Below are 16,190 nucleotides of genomic sequence, written 5' to 3'. Positions count from 1 at the left end.
GGTCTAATTACTTCTAGCACCGTATGCTAATAAAAGGTTAACCCCCAGTTCCTTTGACACCCTTGTCCTGTACCATTGTTGCATCTTGCATGGGTCTTGCCCTTATGATTATTCTTGGCCTTAGCTTGACCAATTAGAGCCCAAGGCACTAAACAACTCTAATGCTAATGATGAAAAGAGTTCGACGGTTTTCAGATGACACAATTCACGACTAGGCTCATCCATCAGGGACTACCTTTACTGTAAATGAAAAGGACCACGATCTAATATTAGCCTAATTCTTCTATCAAAAGTGTTGTATGTACTAGCTTTGAGCCTTTTAGTCAACAAATCACAAAGAGATGAATGTCATGCAACCACCCACGCACCAGCCTCCCCATGGGCAAAAAAACCACAGATAAACTCATTTATCTGGCTAGCTTCCAAAGGATCTAGAAGGCAGGGGCGTTGGGGTCCTCCATGCACTGGTCGACGCGCATGAGGTTCTTGCCGGTGGCCTTTGCCAGCTGGATGAACTGCCTCAGGTAGCCGACGGTGCTGGGGTAGAGGTAGTGCAGAACGACCAGGTTGCCACCCTTGGCGACGTCGCGCTTGAAGGCGTCGAGCTGCTTCTCGGGCGTCGAGGACTCGGCCCAGAGCCAGTCCTCGACGTCGACGCTCCAGTTTACAATGTAGGCGCTGTCGGACCCCGTGTTGGCCACGAGCCGTTGCCTCATGCGGGCGCCCTCGTTTCCAAAGGGCGGACGAAAGTACTTTGTGGTGTAGCCGTTGAACTGGTCCTTGACCGCCTGAATGTCCTCGGCGTACTCCCAGTCGATGGCGTCGTTGCTGGGCAGGCCTTCCATCTTGGGGTGCGTGTACGAGTGAAGCGCCAGCTGGTGGCCCTGAGACACCATGTCGCGGTAGATGGTGCTCAGGTTGGTGCCGGGGTCCTCGAGCGGCGCGCCCACGGTGAAAAAGGTCACCTTGATGCCCTCGTCGCGGATGATGTCCATGACCTGCGGCGCCAGGTTAGGGGCGCCGTCATCGATGGCAAAGGCGAACGAGTTGGGTCGCTTGCAGGCAAAGACGAGGTTGCCGGTCGCCAGCTTGTTGGGGATCTTGAAGTTGTCGGGGACCTTGTTGACGATCTCAATCTTGGACAGAGTGACAGGGTCGCTCGAGTAGAACCCCTTGAAGGCCACGGCGAGAGCGCGCTTGCGCTCAATGTTGAAGTGCGACATCGGGATGTAGATGTGGCCGTTGCTGGCATAGCGTGCAGCCTCGAGCGAGTCCCAGGTCTCAGGAAAGGGCGCAATGGTCTCGTCGCACTGGGAGTTGTGCTGCTGGAGGGCGATGGTGAACTTGGTGCTGCCGCTGTATTGGACGTGAAGGTAACCACCGTCGAAGCTGGTGATGTCCTTGCACGTTGTTCCGAGGTTGCTATAGAAGGCGTAGTCGGCGTCCGTGGATGTGATGGTCAGCTTGTTGGTGCCCCATACAAGCTTCATGGCATCGTCACCACCGTGCCATCCGCCCTGGTTATTCGAGTTCGAGTTCGAAAACGTATCAATCACCATGCTTGCCTGAGTCGGGCCGATGGGCGCAGCGACGGTCGCCGAGGGTACGGCAGGGTAGTTGTACTTGGGAACGCTGTACTCGACCACTTGGCTGCCGCAGTAGAAGGCCATGGGGCCAAAGGTGACGGCGCCAGGCAGCTCGGCAAACAGCACCGTGTTGAGCTTGGTGAAGTCGACCTCGGGGAACTTGGCAAAGTCGATATGGTAAAGCTTCTCGGAGCCGTCAAATGACCAGCCAAGATCGGTGGTGCTCCTGTAGCCCGATCCACCCTGGTCGGAGCTATCACAAGATTTAACAGAGGCAAGCTGGACCGCAAACTTGGCTCCGGAAGATGCCTTGATCTTCAACGAGATGCCTCCATAGACACCCTTGACATTGCTACAACCCGTCTGGCTGTAGAAGTATGAGCTCTTGTCCTTGGGGTTCAGGGTGACTCTGTTGTTGGTTCCGACCACAATAGAGTTCATGGAGCCCTCATCACTAGATGGCTTCAGCATGGCGTTGTAGTACAGGAAGGTGAGACGTGACTGTGACTGCCAGTCGTCAATGACCTGTGTATTGCAAGTGCCGGACGATGGCTGGGCTGCCGTGGTCGATGAGGTCGTGGTTGCGGCTGCAACAGTGGTAGACGCGACAGACTGGGCCGAAGAAGCCCGAGTGGGAGAGGCTGTGCTTGCTCCGGCTGTGTTTCCACCGGTTGTTGAGGTGGCGGTGGTTGGCGCAACCGAGGATGATGGCACACTTGAAGCGTCGCACACAAGCTGGATATTGCTCAGCTTCCACCCTGCCTTGTTTGAAGAGAAGACACTGAAGGCAAAGGTTGAGACAAAGTCAAGCTTCGGCGCTTCGGTGCCGGCAAAAGAGCTCAAAGGAACGGTGAAGGTCTTCTGCGTGGTACTAATGCCGGTCACGCCGTAGTAAGCGCTCTTGTAGGTAGTCCCGGCATCGCAGGAAGGATTTGTCTGGATCTCAATCGTCATGGAAGATCCGGCAGCAGGGGCCTGAACCATGAAAGAGAGGGCGTTGTATCCCTCGGCAGTTGTCTTGCGGCATGAAAAAGACTCATAGAAGTACGAGTCGGTCTTCGGGGTAAAAGAGAGGGCCCCGCCGGAAGCCGATATCTTGCTCATGGTACCATCATCTGCGGGCAGACAACAAGTAAAGCTTTTAGCTGCTGAGCAGTCCAAAATGAGACGAGAGGTTGGTGATGCACTTCACTTACCGCTGGTGTATGATCCAAGGTTGTTGGTGTTTGTAGAAAACTTAGAGAAGTTGTCGATCACCAGATTTGACTTGCAGACAGCAGCATTGCTGTTACTGGCTCCCAGGCCAATTATGCCCAGGAGGTTTGTAAGGCGAGAAGCGTTATTCATGTTGGGCAGTGACAAATCATATATTAAGAATAGTGAGTGTGAGGCCAATTATGGGAATGGCGAGACCTGTATATTAAAGAAAGACTTTGAGAAACAAACGAGAGACAGACTCCAACGAACAGATGCGGCGAGTCCCGCAAATGAGTGACTTTGATTGAGGAGATTCGGGAGGGAGCGATGGGGTGCAGTAGGAGAATGTCGAAACAACCACAGAGTGTCTCGCTTCATCTTATATACTGAAGGGGATTCCGCGCTTGAATGATCGCCACTCTACACCATACATAGTACGCATCTGATCTCGTGTTAGCGCCGAGGATCTCGAAATGCCCTAGAAATATGCCAAGCGAATGATTTATATCGAGACTTGATCCATCCGTAGGGCAGCCAAGCTGTCGGTGGACTGATTCCAGCAGCTGTCTCCCACGCGATCAGTTTGACCCATTCACTAGGCCCCTTGGCTTTCTCGGCACCTATCATCTCCCAACAACTCGTACAGGGTGGGTGTGTGTTGTAGGGGCTTGAACTGGTTCTCATGGCAGAAAAACAACGGACTCCCTAGTGGCTTGGAACAATATTCGAAGCGGACGGTCAGAACATCCACTCGGGTTTAGTCAGGGGTGGTTTGAGTCCTAGTTGCGTTTGGTCCTATTATTAGCGGGAAACACAGCCGCCATCCTTTGCGCATTCTATTGCGCCAAGCGGGAACTAGTATCCGAGTCCCCATATCCGTCAACCGTAAACCTTGTCCAGCTCAACGAGATTGGAGGAATCGAGACCTAGGCATACCTCCCAGCCTTTGCCAGTGCTGGAATACCCTAATTTAGTGCGATTGGATTGTTGTGAACTGGCAGTCCCTAAATCCCAATTTAGACGTTGTTGTCCTGAGATGTCTAAGCCCCCTTTATTATCCTTCGGTTGATATTTGCTGCATCAAAGAACTCTTTTCAGTCTTCTGTTGCCTGGTAAGGTAGCACGCCAAGAGTCTGACACATTCAGAAGAATGCCATCAAGAATCTCCGGGGTTGAGCAACAGATACGAGATACGAGATCGGGGTTTCTTCAGTCTTAGACTGTTTGCGCAATGACGTCTCGTACCAGCTGTGCTATTCGTAGAGAAACTTCGGTAGATCTGGGCACATCATGGCCTCCTTGGTGGTCGTACATTTTCCTGTTGTTACAAAAGTACGCCAGCTGCATACTGGATGGCCATTTCGGGTCCTTACCACCGTAAATATGGACAGTAGGTATCGTGATGCGCAAATCCTGTGGGAAAGTGGTAAAGTCCAGTCCAAAGACGTCTGTCGGGTTAGGCATCTTTCTGGGATCGTGACATAGATCCACTGTGTTGTCCCAGAGACCAACCCCAGGCTTAATCTTGTCGGGATTCTTGGCTAGGTTTTGAAGTTCTGCCGCCTTGGCCTTGAGGGCCTTGCCAGTGCGATCATTGATATCATGAGCCCGTTGTGAGACGCGGATACCCAGATCTTCCAGTGAGGCGAAAGGCATACCGCCACAGATGAAGACGACTGACTTGAAAGGAAGGGGAGCGTCGGGAGTCTCGCGGGCGTGGTACAGCAAGTAGCTTCCGACTAAGGCGCAGCCTTGAGAGAAGCACAAGATGGCATCATATGGACCATTATCAGCCATGTACTCGTCGAGCCAAAGGTGAGCGGCACGGATGGCTTGTGGGGTAGCCTGAGGCCACCATGTGAAATTTCCCGAGCTGAGCCATAGTGCATCTACTCCTGGTGCAGCACCGCAGCGGAAGGGAGCATCCACAAAGTCGAAGCTGTAAGAGCTGTCAAGCTTGTTCCGGAAGGCAACTAAACTTTGTCGATTAGTAGGTTTACTCAGACGAGAAAATTCGACAGGTACTTAGGGCAACTTGGGAGTGGCTCACCTGTTTGACTTTTCAAGATGGCGCCGCTTGTGCCGAAGCCGTGAAGACAGAGGATCCTCATTATATACTGAGAATGCCCTTGATACTGATTGATACGAGTAATGAGCAGCCCGATTGGAATCCCGCACAGAAAAGTATTCCGACAAGAGAGATTGAGGCAGAGTTGATCTCAGAAAGTGTAGGATAGGATAGGAGCAAAAAAAGAGTCGGTGAAGTGTGAGCACGTTATTTGTAGGAATCAAATAAAGAAGTAAATGCGTCATGTCATGCGGGAGTCCGACATGGAGAGAGTCCGTACTTGACCTGACATGCATGGCTTGCAGGATTGCAACACGGCTATCACGGCCGTTCTAAAAAGTGATGTGATATCCATATTTATTTTCCCACATAGATTAGGACCACAGAGAAATATTTCATCGAGACTTAGTGTCAGATTATATCGGATAAATAGGCGCAATAAATAGTCTGGATAAGCGCGCACGCATATTATTCTGATGATGGTTGTCGACCGAGCTGAAAGTGGTTGAAGATTGATGGGATTGTTGTTTTCTGGCTCCCGGTCAAGCAAAGCCAGTTTAGGCAGAGGTTGACAGGGTGGGTTAAGTCGAACATGACAGGCGACAGCAACGCCCCGCCATGATGCAAACCAGGGGGGACCCTTCCTGTCCACCCGCCAACACTGTCCCGCACCAGGCTCTAGGCTCCAGCGCAGCCAGTCAGCACTTTACTTGAGCTAAAACGAACAAACAACTGAGAACCCACCCATGACCGCTTGTTTGTTTTCCTACGACGCCAACATCGATAGCATTGGATGGAAGTAATCCCAGGCGCGAGAACAATATTCATCCAACTATTGTGATCTAGACAACGTACTGTACGATTTGTATTATTTCGAGTAACAGTCACGCCAAAATTTCTTTTTGCATCCCCATCAGAAGCGGCGACGGGACGCTTGCATCTATTCACTGCAAGTTTGCTGCAGACAAGCGAGGGAACATTAACTCTGCCAGCGGACGGACCCCAACCTCTCACTTGGGTGCACCGACACGGAGATGGGCGACCTTGTTGAGTACCTGTGCCAGAACGAGCCCAGCTTCCGCAAGTGGGTCAAGACCCTAACTTACCGAACATTTCACAAGATTTCCGTGCAACTAACGTCATCCGGGTTGTCGCAGGGCACGCCTTCCCGCTCTTTACTCCGACTTCCTCGGCCAACGCGCCTCGAACCCCGACGGCTACGCCGCCAACGTTTCGGCATGGCGCCGCGCCCTTGCAACTGCGGCCCGCTCCGGCTTGGTCAACGCCGCCGGCTCTGGCTCTCCAAACATACTGGTCCTAGGCACCGATGAGAGCCTGGTCCGCGCACTCGAGAGCAGGCAATACGGCCGACCGCTCGCCCTGGGAGTGGTTGTGCAAGAGGCTATGGCTGCAGGCGACCTTATACCGCTCAAGGATTTCCTGAGCGCCAAGCAGAGCATATACGATAAGTCATCCTCATGGGGAGCATTGCCGCTAAATGTTGTCAGTTGGGGATTCAGGCAGCTAGGGGCCATGGCGGGCCTGGGAGGACCATCCGAGAAGATGCCGAAGGCGCAGCTTGTTGTTGTTGCTAATTTGGAACTGGCTGCAAAAGCTTTTGTTGAAAAGACGGCGGATGCAAACTCGAGATTTGAACGCACGTGGTCGAAGCCTCATTTTCTCAAAACCTTCGCGGCATCTTTGCTGCCATCTGGACCCTCAGGACCTATGACTCTGTCTGCGACCGACGTCGATGTTCTGCTGACTTTTTTGTCAAGGGATAAAGACTTGGTGGTTTATGATGGCAACACAATTAGGATGAAAGATGCCGCCGGCCAGGAATCATCCACGATCACACAGGAGGACGTAGCGATCGCACAACTGAAGGAGTTGAGGGAGTATCTGGCGCACCAAACGCGCATTCTCGAGCGTCGCATCGAGGACCTCGCCGCCGCTGCCAAAGATGCGGTCGGTAAGAAGAACCGCGTCTCGGCACTCGCGGCACTCAAGTCCAAAAAACTTGCCGAGACGTCACTAGCGAGCAGATTTGCCACGCTGTCCCAGCTGGAGGAGGTTGCGTCTCGCATCGAGCAGGCAGCAGATCAGGTGCAGCTGGTCAAGGTCATGGACACGAGCACGGAGGCACTGCGGGGTCTCAACGAGCAGATCGGCGGGGTCGAGCGCGTCGAAGATGTCGTCGACCGCCTGCGGGAACAGATGGATGCGGTCGACGAGGTTGGAACCATCCTTGCCGAGTCGGGACCGGTGCTGGACGAAGGCGAGCTCGACGACGAGTTGGCCGCTCTCGAGGGAGAAGAAAAGAGGAAGGAAGAGGAGGCAGCCGAGCGCGTGCGCAAGGAGGCCGAGGCGGCGAAAGAAGCCCAGCAAATCAAGGAGGCCGAGGAGCTGCGCCAAAAGCTCAATGCCATCGAGCAAGTTCCTACGTCACTTCCAGGGACTAAGGATCCGGCAGTTACGGACACACAGCCAGAAGGCCCGTCCAGATTGGACTCTGTTGAGAGGGACACAGTTGAAGTTCTCCGAAAATTGTCTCTTGAGGAAGATCGACAGGCACTGCCTGCTGTCTGATAAACAAATTGCACATTCTCAACTTACAGGTAATAAGCATCTACACGGAGTACAGCGGACTTTGTTTTCTTGGAGGGGTAGGCTTGATTTTAATACGTCATCGTTGTCATTATCAAAGTATTTGACCCTTTGTTGGTCAAGATCATGTACTACTACAATTCCGGAGTATGATATATATCTTTTTTGGTAAATCTGAGCTGGTGAATCTTTGAAACATTAATTCGTAATCATGACTGCGCTTTCTCTGGTGTTCTGGGGATAAAGCTCTCCCCAATATGCTCTTTAATGCCGCATAGATCAGCATCATCTATGGAAGTGCGAGAGCCAGCGGTGGTTGCCTCAGTGTCAGTAACGTGCGGCTGTTCTTGGGTCGGACTCGTGAGGTCGACCACCTCATCACTTCTGCTTTGCTCAGGGGCTTTGGCTTCTAATGATGGCGTCGTAGCACCTTCTGGCAAGGTTTGAGGTGGTGCATTTGGCTCGGAAGGTTCCTGATTAGGCTTTGTTCTTGATTTCCGGGCGTTTGCTATTAAATCTTTGAAGGAAGACTGATGTTTCGCGGCCCAAGCCTCGCCATCAAAATCCTTGTCCTTGATCTGAGCACCGAGAGTAGCTGCTCGAGACGGGGCGGGGGCGCCAACGGTACGCTCCCATACTCCAAGGTCTTGTTGTAGCTCGGAGCGCTTCTTTGGCCTAAGGGAGTCGCAATTGGCATTCCATATTGTGACCCATTCCTTATGCCGCCTCTCCAGAAGCTGACGGTTGCCTGTCGTAGAAATCCCAAGTGCCGAGAGCTTTTTCCTCAGCTGTTGATCGTTAAGCATAGAGTAATTTAAAGGAGGTAAGCGTTCCAAAGGCTTTGGTGGTGCTTGTGATGTTCCCAGAGAAAGTGGCGGTGCGCTTGCCGTTGTTTGTGACCCTTGTGGTTCGCCTGGACAAATATCGAGGTGGTTGTAGACACGTTCTGGCTTCATACGGGCTTTACATATTGGGCAACCGGCGAGTCCGTCATCTGGGTAGAGTCAGTTTAGCTGCAGGGCGTTGAGTTTGTACACAGGGGGTAGTTTACATACCTGGCTCATCATCCATATACTCTCCAGCGGAACTTGCCACTTCCAACACTGTCTCCTGTCGCATCATCGCCGCGGTGGCCTCGGCTCCCTTCGCTTTGCTCTGTCGTGTAGACATTCTGGTCCTTTTCCGCCCCGTCCCAGAATCCATGCCTTCTTGGTGGTTCTCTGCCTTGCGCTTGGGTGTTCGAGGCGGCTCGACATCGGGTGGTGGGATCTTGGGAGTACGGGCAACCTCGAGAACGGAAGTGCGTGCTTGCACAAAGGCATCCACAGCCTCCCGCATAGCGTGGTTGCCTCTTAGCTTGTTCTCCTGATCCGTTGCGCGGCATAGTGGGCACTTCCCGTCGACGCTGAGAGATCTCCTGATGCAGAGCGAGCAGAATGTGTGGCTGCACGAGGTGATCATGGGGGTGTTGTAAAAGTCTTTGCAGACATGACATCGGAAGGCCTGTTCGACTGACATCAAGCCCGCAAGTGGGGTGTTGAGCCAGTCGGTCGAATCGGGAACGTCATAAGCGTCCATTGAATCTCAAGATGGCGACGCGGCGCACTGGCTTTTTAAGCACTAGTAAACGCGAGGGGCAAGGCGACAACCTGCACGAGATTGAGTGGGCGTTGACGACAAGTACCACTGGAATCGGTCTGGGCTGCAAGATCCTCGTGGATAAGAGCAATGTCTATACGAAGACCGGATTTGACCTGGCTATGGTACCTGACGTAGAAAATGATGAAGGGAAAAGCGGCGCGTCTCTTTGAATGGAGTACCTGCCGCAAAAGCCAAAGGCAATCGCCCCACCGACGCCAAATCACGTGATCTGGCTCACGCAGCCAAAACCCGTGTCTGATTCCGAAACCTTTGTCAATCCATAATTGACTTTCATGTTTCTACTATGTAGAATGTCTGGACAATCTGTAAGATCTAGGTAATTATAGTAAAGATACCGACATGGTCTAGCTATAACATAACCGCTTTTACAAAATGCTCTTCTCAGTACAACGCGCAAGATGCCGACCGTGCCACTTCACCCAGCTTCAATGTTTCTTATCTCATTTTTTATCGTCCGTTCTCACGACTGCGCGCGTCAAGTGACGTAACCCCCACGATATGGTGGTAGCAGTAGGTGCAGTGCCGCCTGTCGCTTAGGCCCAAAAAGAAGGGTTAAACATGCTGGCTGTTGCATGAATCCTCTAAGACCGAGGTGACAAGTGCTTGCCTAACACTGATGAGACCCTACCTGCCTTATGGAAATGATGGGGCTTGGCGTACGTAGGTAAGCTAAGGTACCTACTGACGCACATTAACGAATACGTGCAGGCAGAATTGATAGGGTAGGAGAGCCATGTATTGGGTTAGTCTCAGGGCTCATCCCTGAACGCGAGCTCCACTAATTGAACCGTGGCTCAATTCGTGGCTTTGCTTGTACCTGTGGGTCCAACCAAAAATCACTTTGGTTCAGGTCTGAGGACAACTTGTTCATTTTGGGCTTAAGTGGAGGTAATTTCGCCATTTTAAACAGTTTTACTGCGTAATAATTTTGCGATAACGCATAATAAAAACAATTAAATATATCGTTAAAAATAGGAATTAGCAGGGTTTTTACTTTAAATTGAAAAATTTACGATATTTCCGTTCGATTAAAAATTTAATATAAGTTTTTTATTATTTTTAAATGGAGGTTAATATTTTTTAAACCGCCAATAATATTAATATTAACCTTTTATTTTCCTTTAACCATATAAAACCCGTCGAAAATAATATATAAAGGATCGTAAAAATAAAAATAATATTTACATATAAAAATATTTATTAACAAATAAAGGAATTTATTATTTTTAGTTCGTAAAGCGATATAATAATATATATACGGTATAATTTTTTAAAAAAAAAATTATTATTCCCCCAAACCTTTCGTTATATTGACGAAATTATATATATATTATATTTAAATATTTCTCCGTATATACCTTTTTTTTAAATTAAATTAACGCAATTTTAAACGACCCTAATTTCGCCACCGGTTCGAACTACGGTTTAATTATTATTAATACCTTTCCGAAACTATATAAAAAAAAACAAACCAAAATATTAGGTAACCTAATATTTTAATACAAATTTATTTTTATAATTACTATACGCTTTTTAAATATATAAATATTACCCAATATCCCCCCGTAAATCTTTTACCACGATTAAATTAATTATATATACCGCGTCCTTTATTATATAGTAAACGTTATATTATTCGCGAAAACGGGTTACGGTAAAAATTTAATATTACAAATTATATCCGTTATTCGGAATAACGTAATTATTATTTAAATAATCCTATTAAATAAATTGGGGGAAAAACAATTCCGTAATATATAACGGTATTTCGCCGCCAACCCCAAATTAATCGATTAATTTATAATAAATATAAATATAAATATCCCGGGTTAATTACCAAAATTAACCGTTTATAATATAATAATTTTTGGAATCCGTATATTATTTGCGAATATATATACATTTTATTAGGTTTAAAACAAATTACCAATTACCAATTTTTTAAATTTTTACGAAATTTTATTTTTTACCAACGTATTACGTTATTTACCATTAACGAATTCCATATAATTTTACAATGGAAAAATCTTAAAAAAACGTTTTTTATATTACGTATAATTCGTATAATTATACCAAAAACCGTACCCATATTTGGATATACCGTAACTTTTACAGCAAAAATTAAAATTTATATTTTCGACCAATTTTATTATAAAAAAACAATATAATTCGTCCGTATTCCTTTTAATAGGCCTAATATAAAAATTATAATATAATATTTGGAATATAAATTATTCGTTAATAATTATAGGCGTTTTTTTTTTTAATCGCGGATATTACCCTATTAACCGCCTTCCAAATCCCCAAAATTATCGTATATATAAATAATAAAAACCGTATTATCCAAATACGCCAATTTTTAATAAAAAACTTTATTTCCCGGGATTTTAATAAACGAAACGTTATCGATATTATTATTCGGTACGATTTATTTATATTAAAAATCGATAAAATTAAAATTTATAAAAACTTTTCCAAACCGGAATCCAAAACCCGAATTATATTTGCGATTTTATTTTTGGATATAAATATGGATATATAAAACGTAAAACGCGTAATATAATATAAAACGTTAATATTAAACGATTCCGCGGATTTATAATAAAAATTTGGAAAAACCGTACGCGGGCCCAATTTTAAAAAAACCGCATATTTTTTTACGTTTTATTAATATTTTAATACCCAAAATTTAACCGCGAAATATAAATTAACCAGGCCAAAATTTATAACCAAATTAGTTAAAACGCCCGCGGTATTACGAAAAAATGGTAATAATTTATAAATTACGTAATCGGATTTTTCGACGTATTTATAAACGCGATTTTTTTTTATAAATTTTTAAAATATATTTAAATTAAATTTAAACGAAAATAATAATTTATAATCGGTAAAACCCCCCCAAACCGGCCTTTTTAATATATTTAAATTACAAATTCCTTTTTATTAATTATTATAAAATATAATTAATAAAAAAAAATTAAAATAACAGGTACCAAATATATACGTTTTTGTAAACGCCTTTTATTTTCGGCGCGTTATTTTAAATTTTATATAAAAAATAATATTACCCGATATAATAAATTATTTTAAAAATTGCTGTAACGTTTACCAATATAATATCGGGGTTTTATTAACCTTACCTGCAAAAAAACAACCGTATAAATTATCCAAAAAAAATTCCAAAAAAGCCTATATATTTTAATAATTGGAAAAATAAAATACCCATTTTATAATAATTATATTATTTCCAAACCTATAACGTTTATATAATTTACTTTCGTAATTAGCGTTATTATAACCAAAAACCGTTATTTTCGCCAAAATATTCGTTTATTCTTATAATAAAGTTTAAACGAAAAACAATTTACTAAAATATTTTCCAATTATATAATTATATTTATAATTTAAATAATACGGCGATTATTTTTTAACTAAATTTCCCAAAATTTACGAATATGGCGTAAAAAATTACAAATCCCATATCCAATAAAAACGGGCGAAAAAACGCGGGAATATAAATATTGTAGGATTTTCGTAACCGGCCAATTAATTAAATAATTAAAACGGAAAAAAACGGCGCAAACGATAACGGACCAAACGATAAATATTATTTTTTAAGGGGGTTTATAACGTATAACCCCCAAATATAACCATATACGAATTTGTTAATAATACGAGGTTAATAACGGAATTATCGAACCAAATATAATTCCGTAAAAATACGGGTATAAAATTCCGATTTCCTTTCGTTAACAGCCCAATTTACCATTATATTTACGGGTAATACGGCGAATTTTTAAAAACTTTCCAGCGATTTTTTTAATATTAATACCACGAAAAAATATTTATAAAAATTAATATATATTTTTTATATTTTTTATATAAATATATACGAAAACGTTAAAACGTTATTTTTATATAATAGCGAAGGTATTTTTTTAACGGCCCAATAAAAAAATAAAATATAACCCGATTATAATAATCGTTACGGTATTTGCAATAATATAAAAATTGCGGGGAAACGGCCAATTAACCATATAAATTATATATATATAATTGTATTACGCCACGTTTTTGTAAATAAATATAAATACGAAAAAAACCCCAGGAAAAATTAACGCCAATTTATCCACAATTTCCAAAAAATAATATTTACCCCGTTATATTTTTATTATATATACAATTTTATAATAGCGCGAAATTATCCCGTATTTTATTTATAATCCGTTTTTTATATCCTATTTAAAAAAATCCAACGTTTTGGGTGGAAATAATCTATTTACCGTTTTTATTATTACGGGGATAAAAAAGTTAAACTTTTTATATATTATTTAAAAAAATCCAATATTTTAAATAAAAATAATTTTTTTACCGTTTTTATTATTACGGGGGTAAAAAAGTTAGGTACGGTTACGGGATTTTTTACGCGAACGAATATTATTATATTATTAATATTATATTAAATAAATTAAACCTTATTTCCGCCGAAATTAACCGCCCAATCGCTTCGGTTTTAAACGTATATTTCGAAAATTTGGAATATTATATAAATTTAATATAACCGCGGCCCTATTCCCTTTAGGCGGATATTATAAATAATCGGAATATTATATAAATTTTACGTGGCCGCGGCCCGTATTATTATTACCGTCGTAAATAAATTTACCGTTCGCAAAAAAAATTACGGTAATATTAAAATCGTTTAACGAAATAACGTTAACCTAATATTTTACGTTTTAAATATTTAAACAACCGCGGGTAAATTTAATAAAAAAAGGCCCGTTTCCGGAATAAATTTTTATATTAATGGAAAATTTTATTTTTGCAAATTATAACGGTTATTACGTTTAAACCCAATTGGGCCTATCGCCCTACCGGAAATATTATTTAAATAATTAAAGGCCCTATACCCTGCTACAATTATAAATATTTCCTTTTTTTTTTTCCAACTTTTTTTTTTTTTTTTACTATTAATTTATTAACCATTACCAATTCGATTTTATAATTGTTAATTTAAAATTATAACGATTAAATTAATATTTAAATTTGTCGTTAAACGTAATAATTATTATAATCGTAAAAATATTTTATATTAACCGAATTAAAATTATTAGGTATTATTTAAATATATTTTAATTGGATAAAATTATCCGTATTTACCCAATTATTAAAAAATTAATCCTATTATAGCGAAAATAAATTCTTATTAACGTAAACGTAATATAATTATAACCCCATTCGGCTAAATCCGGGATAATTTAATTAATTTTATTATAATAATAATTATAATTTTTGCATTAAACCCCAAAAAATTGTAATAGTAATTATAATTATAATCGCAAATTGCGATATTTCCGAAAAAAAGCGGTAAAAAAGGCAAAAAAACTAACGCGTCCGTATAATTTATATCCGGGCATATTTTTTTAAATACGGATTTACCGACCGATTTTATAATTATACCGCAAAAAATAGCCCGAACGAAAATATTAAATTAATATATAAAAAATTTGGGATAATACGAACCGATTTACCGGGCAAATATAAAATTTTAAATTGCGTATAAAAACCGCGTTTTGCTATAAAATTATTTTAATACGATAAACGTAACGTTAAATTTATTTCCCATCCCTAATTTTAAAAACGATAATATTACCGATAAAAGGGCCGGTAGTTTTAACGATAACGGTACGGGTTTTTCTAATACGTTTTAACAAACCAATAATATATAAGTCGAATTTATTAATAACGAACCGGCTAATTATTCCATTATTAACGAACCGGCCGATTATACCATTAATATATAAATTAATCCCGTTATTAACGAACCGGCTAATTCTATTAATAATAAACCGGCCAATTCCATTAATAATAAGCCGGTTAATCCTATTATTAAAATATAAATCGATTCCATTAATAATAAACCGGTTAATCCTACTATTAATACGCCGGTTAATTCTATTATTAATAAACCGGTTAATCCCACCATTAATAAACCGGCCGATTTTACTATTAATAAACCGGCCAATCCCATTACCGAAAACGGTATTGGTTCCGGTATTAATTTAACCAACGCGTTTAATCCCATTAACGAAAACGGTATTGGTTTCGGTATTAGTTTAACTAACGCGTTTAATTTTATTAACGCGAACGGTATTAGTTAGAAACCGCCGTTACTTTAACGATAATCCAATAATATTATTTTACCCGTTAAAACCGTTTTTACGAAAATAATAAAATTATATTTCAAATTCGACGATAGTTCCGATAATGGACCGGTAAATTACGTTTAACCGGAATATTATTTTCCGTCGTATAAAAATACCGGTTTATTAAATTATTTATCCGCCCCGTTTTGGAAAAATTCCAAATCGAAAAAAACGTAATATCGACGGTAATAATAATTACGGTTTAACGTAAAATTGGAAATATTAATATCGCCAAAATAATTTGTATTTATTTTTATTTAAATTACGTTAATTATTTTAACGTTAATAATAATATCCGACCCCCGGTTTAATTTAAAACCGGAAATAATATTTTTCGTAATATCCAAAAAATCCCAATCGCCCAAATATCCGAACGTATTTAATCGAATATTGGAATTTCCGCGGCGAAAACGCGCGTTAACGGCCAAATTTTGGTATATTATTTTAATAATAATTCGTCGAATATAAACGAAATTATAATCGTTTTCGGTTACGAAATAACCAATATTTTGGTATAATATATAAATATTTTAGGTAAAAGTTTTTTATATTTTTTGGAAATTATAATAATTATTATATTTTATAAGTTATAATTCCTTTTTTTATTATAATAATTATTATAATTTAAACCTTTTAATTTTTTAAATTTTTATAACTATTATTATAATTTAAATTTTTTAATTTTCCTTTTTTTTGTAATAATAATTATAATTTATATTTTTTAATTAATTTTTATTTAATAACGGATATATTCGGTTATTTGGCCTATTTTAAAACCGATAACCCCGGTAAATTTATTAAAAATAATAAAATACCCGTTTAATAAAAAACTTTGGTTTTTATTCCAAATATATTCCGCGATAA

The 16,190-nt window shown here is 41.6% G+C and overlaps 4 protein-coding genes across 4 annotated transcripts; 1 reads left to right on the top strand and 3 right to left on the bottom strand.

The window, feature by feature from the left end:
* Positions 1-431: 431 nt before the first annotated feature.
* On the bottom strand, positions 432-2,933 carry PgNI_06715 (uncharacterized protein; the record flags this gene model as incomplete). Its single annotated transcript, XM_031126735.1, has 2 exons — positions 432-2,701; positions 2,783-2,933. The coding sequence occupies 2 exons, from the start codon at positions 2,931-2,933 to the stop codon at positions 432-434; spliced, it is 2,421 nt and encodes an 806-aa protein (XP_030981641.1).
* Positions 2,934-2,942: 9 nt separating this feature from the next.
* On the bottom strand, positions 2,943-5,363 carry PgNI_06714 (uncharacterized protein). The gene is made up of 2 exons (XM_031126734.1): positions 4,834-5,363; positions 2,943-4,756 (listed from the first exon to the last, which is right to left on the bottom strand). Exons 1-2 carry the CDS (start codon positions 4,892-4,894, stop codon positions 3,999-4,001), a joined length of 819 nt encoding a protein of 272 aa, XP_030981642.1. The 5' UTR covers positions 4,895-5,363; the 3' UTR covers positions 2,943-3,998.
* A 276-nt stretch (positions 5,364-5,639) lies between these two features.
* On the top strand, positions 5,640-7,688 carry PgNI_06713 (uncharacterized protein). Its single transcript, XM_031126733.1, has 2 exons — positions 5,640-5,935; positions 6,009-7,688. Exons 1-2 carry the CDS (start codon positions 5,886-5,888, stop codon positions 7,438-7,440), a joined length of 1,482 nt encoding a protein of 493 aa, XP_030981644.1. The 5' UTR covers positions 5,640-5,885; the 3' UTR covers positions 7,441-7,688.
* Positions 7,641-9,149, bottom strand: PgNI_06712 (uncharacterized protein). Its single transcript, XM_031126732.1, has 2 exons — positions 8,514-9,149; positions 7,641-8,452 (listed from the first exon to the last, which is right to left on the bottom strand). The coding sequence occupies exons 1-2, from the start codon at positions 9,034-9,036 to the stop codon at positions 7,668-7,670; spliced, it is 1,308 nt and encodes a 435-aa protein (XP_030981645.1). The 5' UTR covers positions 9,037-9,149; the 3' UTR covers positions 7,641-7,667.
* Between the last annotated feature and the right edge of the window lie 7,041 nt (positions 9,150-16,190).

This window comes from Pyricularia grisea, assembly GCF_004355905.1.
Source record: "Pyricularia grisea strain NI907 chromosome Unknown Pyricularia_grisea_NI907_Scaffold_4, whole genome shotgun sequence".
NCBI lineage: Eukaryota > Fungi > Ascomycota > Sordariomycetes > Magnaporthales > Pyriculariaceae > Pyricularia > Pyricularia grisea.
This window is presented reverse-complemented; position numbering and strand designations above follow the sequence as displayed.

Bases quoted from the DNA above. Each gene is read 5' to 3' on its own strand.
- PgNI_06714 (XM_031126734.1), bottom strand. From the start codon at position 4,894: ATGAGGATCCTCTGTCTTCACGGCTTCGGCACAAGCGGCGCCATCTTG. The intron at 4,757-4,833 runs GTGAGCCACTCC...GACAAAGTTTAG, and splicing joins CATCTTGAAAAGTCAAACAG to TTGCCTTCCGGAACAAGCTT.
- PgNI_06713 (XM_031126733.1), top strand. From the start codon at position 5,886: ATGGGCGACCTTGTTGAGTACCTGTGCCAGAACGAGCCCAGCTTCCGC. The intron at 5,936-6,008 runs GTGGGTCAAGAC...GGGTTGTCGCAG, and splicing joins AACGAGCCCAGCTTCCGCAA to GGCACGCCTTCCCGCTCTTT.
- PgNI_06712 (XM_031126732.1), bottom strand. From the start codon at position 9,036: ATGGACGCTTATGACGTTCCCGATTCGACCGACTGGCTCAACACCCCA. The intron at 8,453-8,513 runs GTATGTAAACTA...GACTCTACCCAG, and splicing joins GTATATGGATGATGAGCCAG to ATGACGGACTCGCCGGTTGC.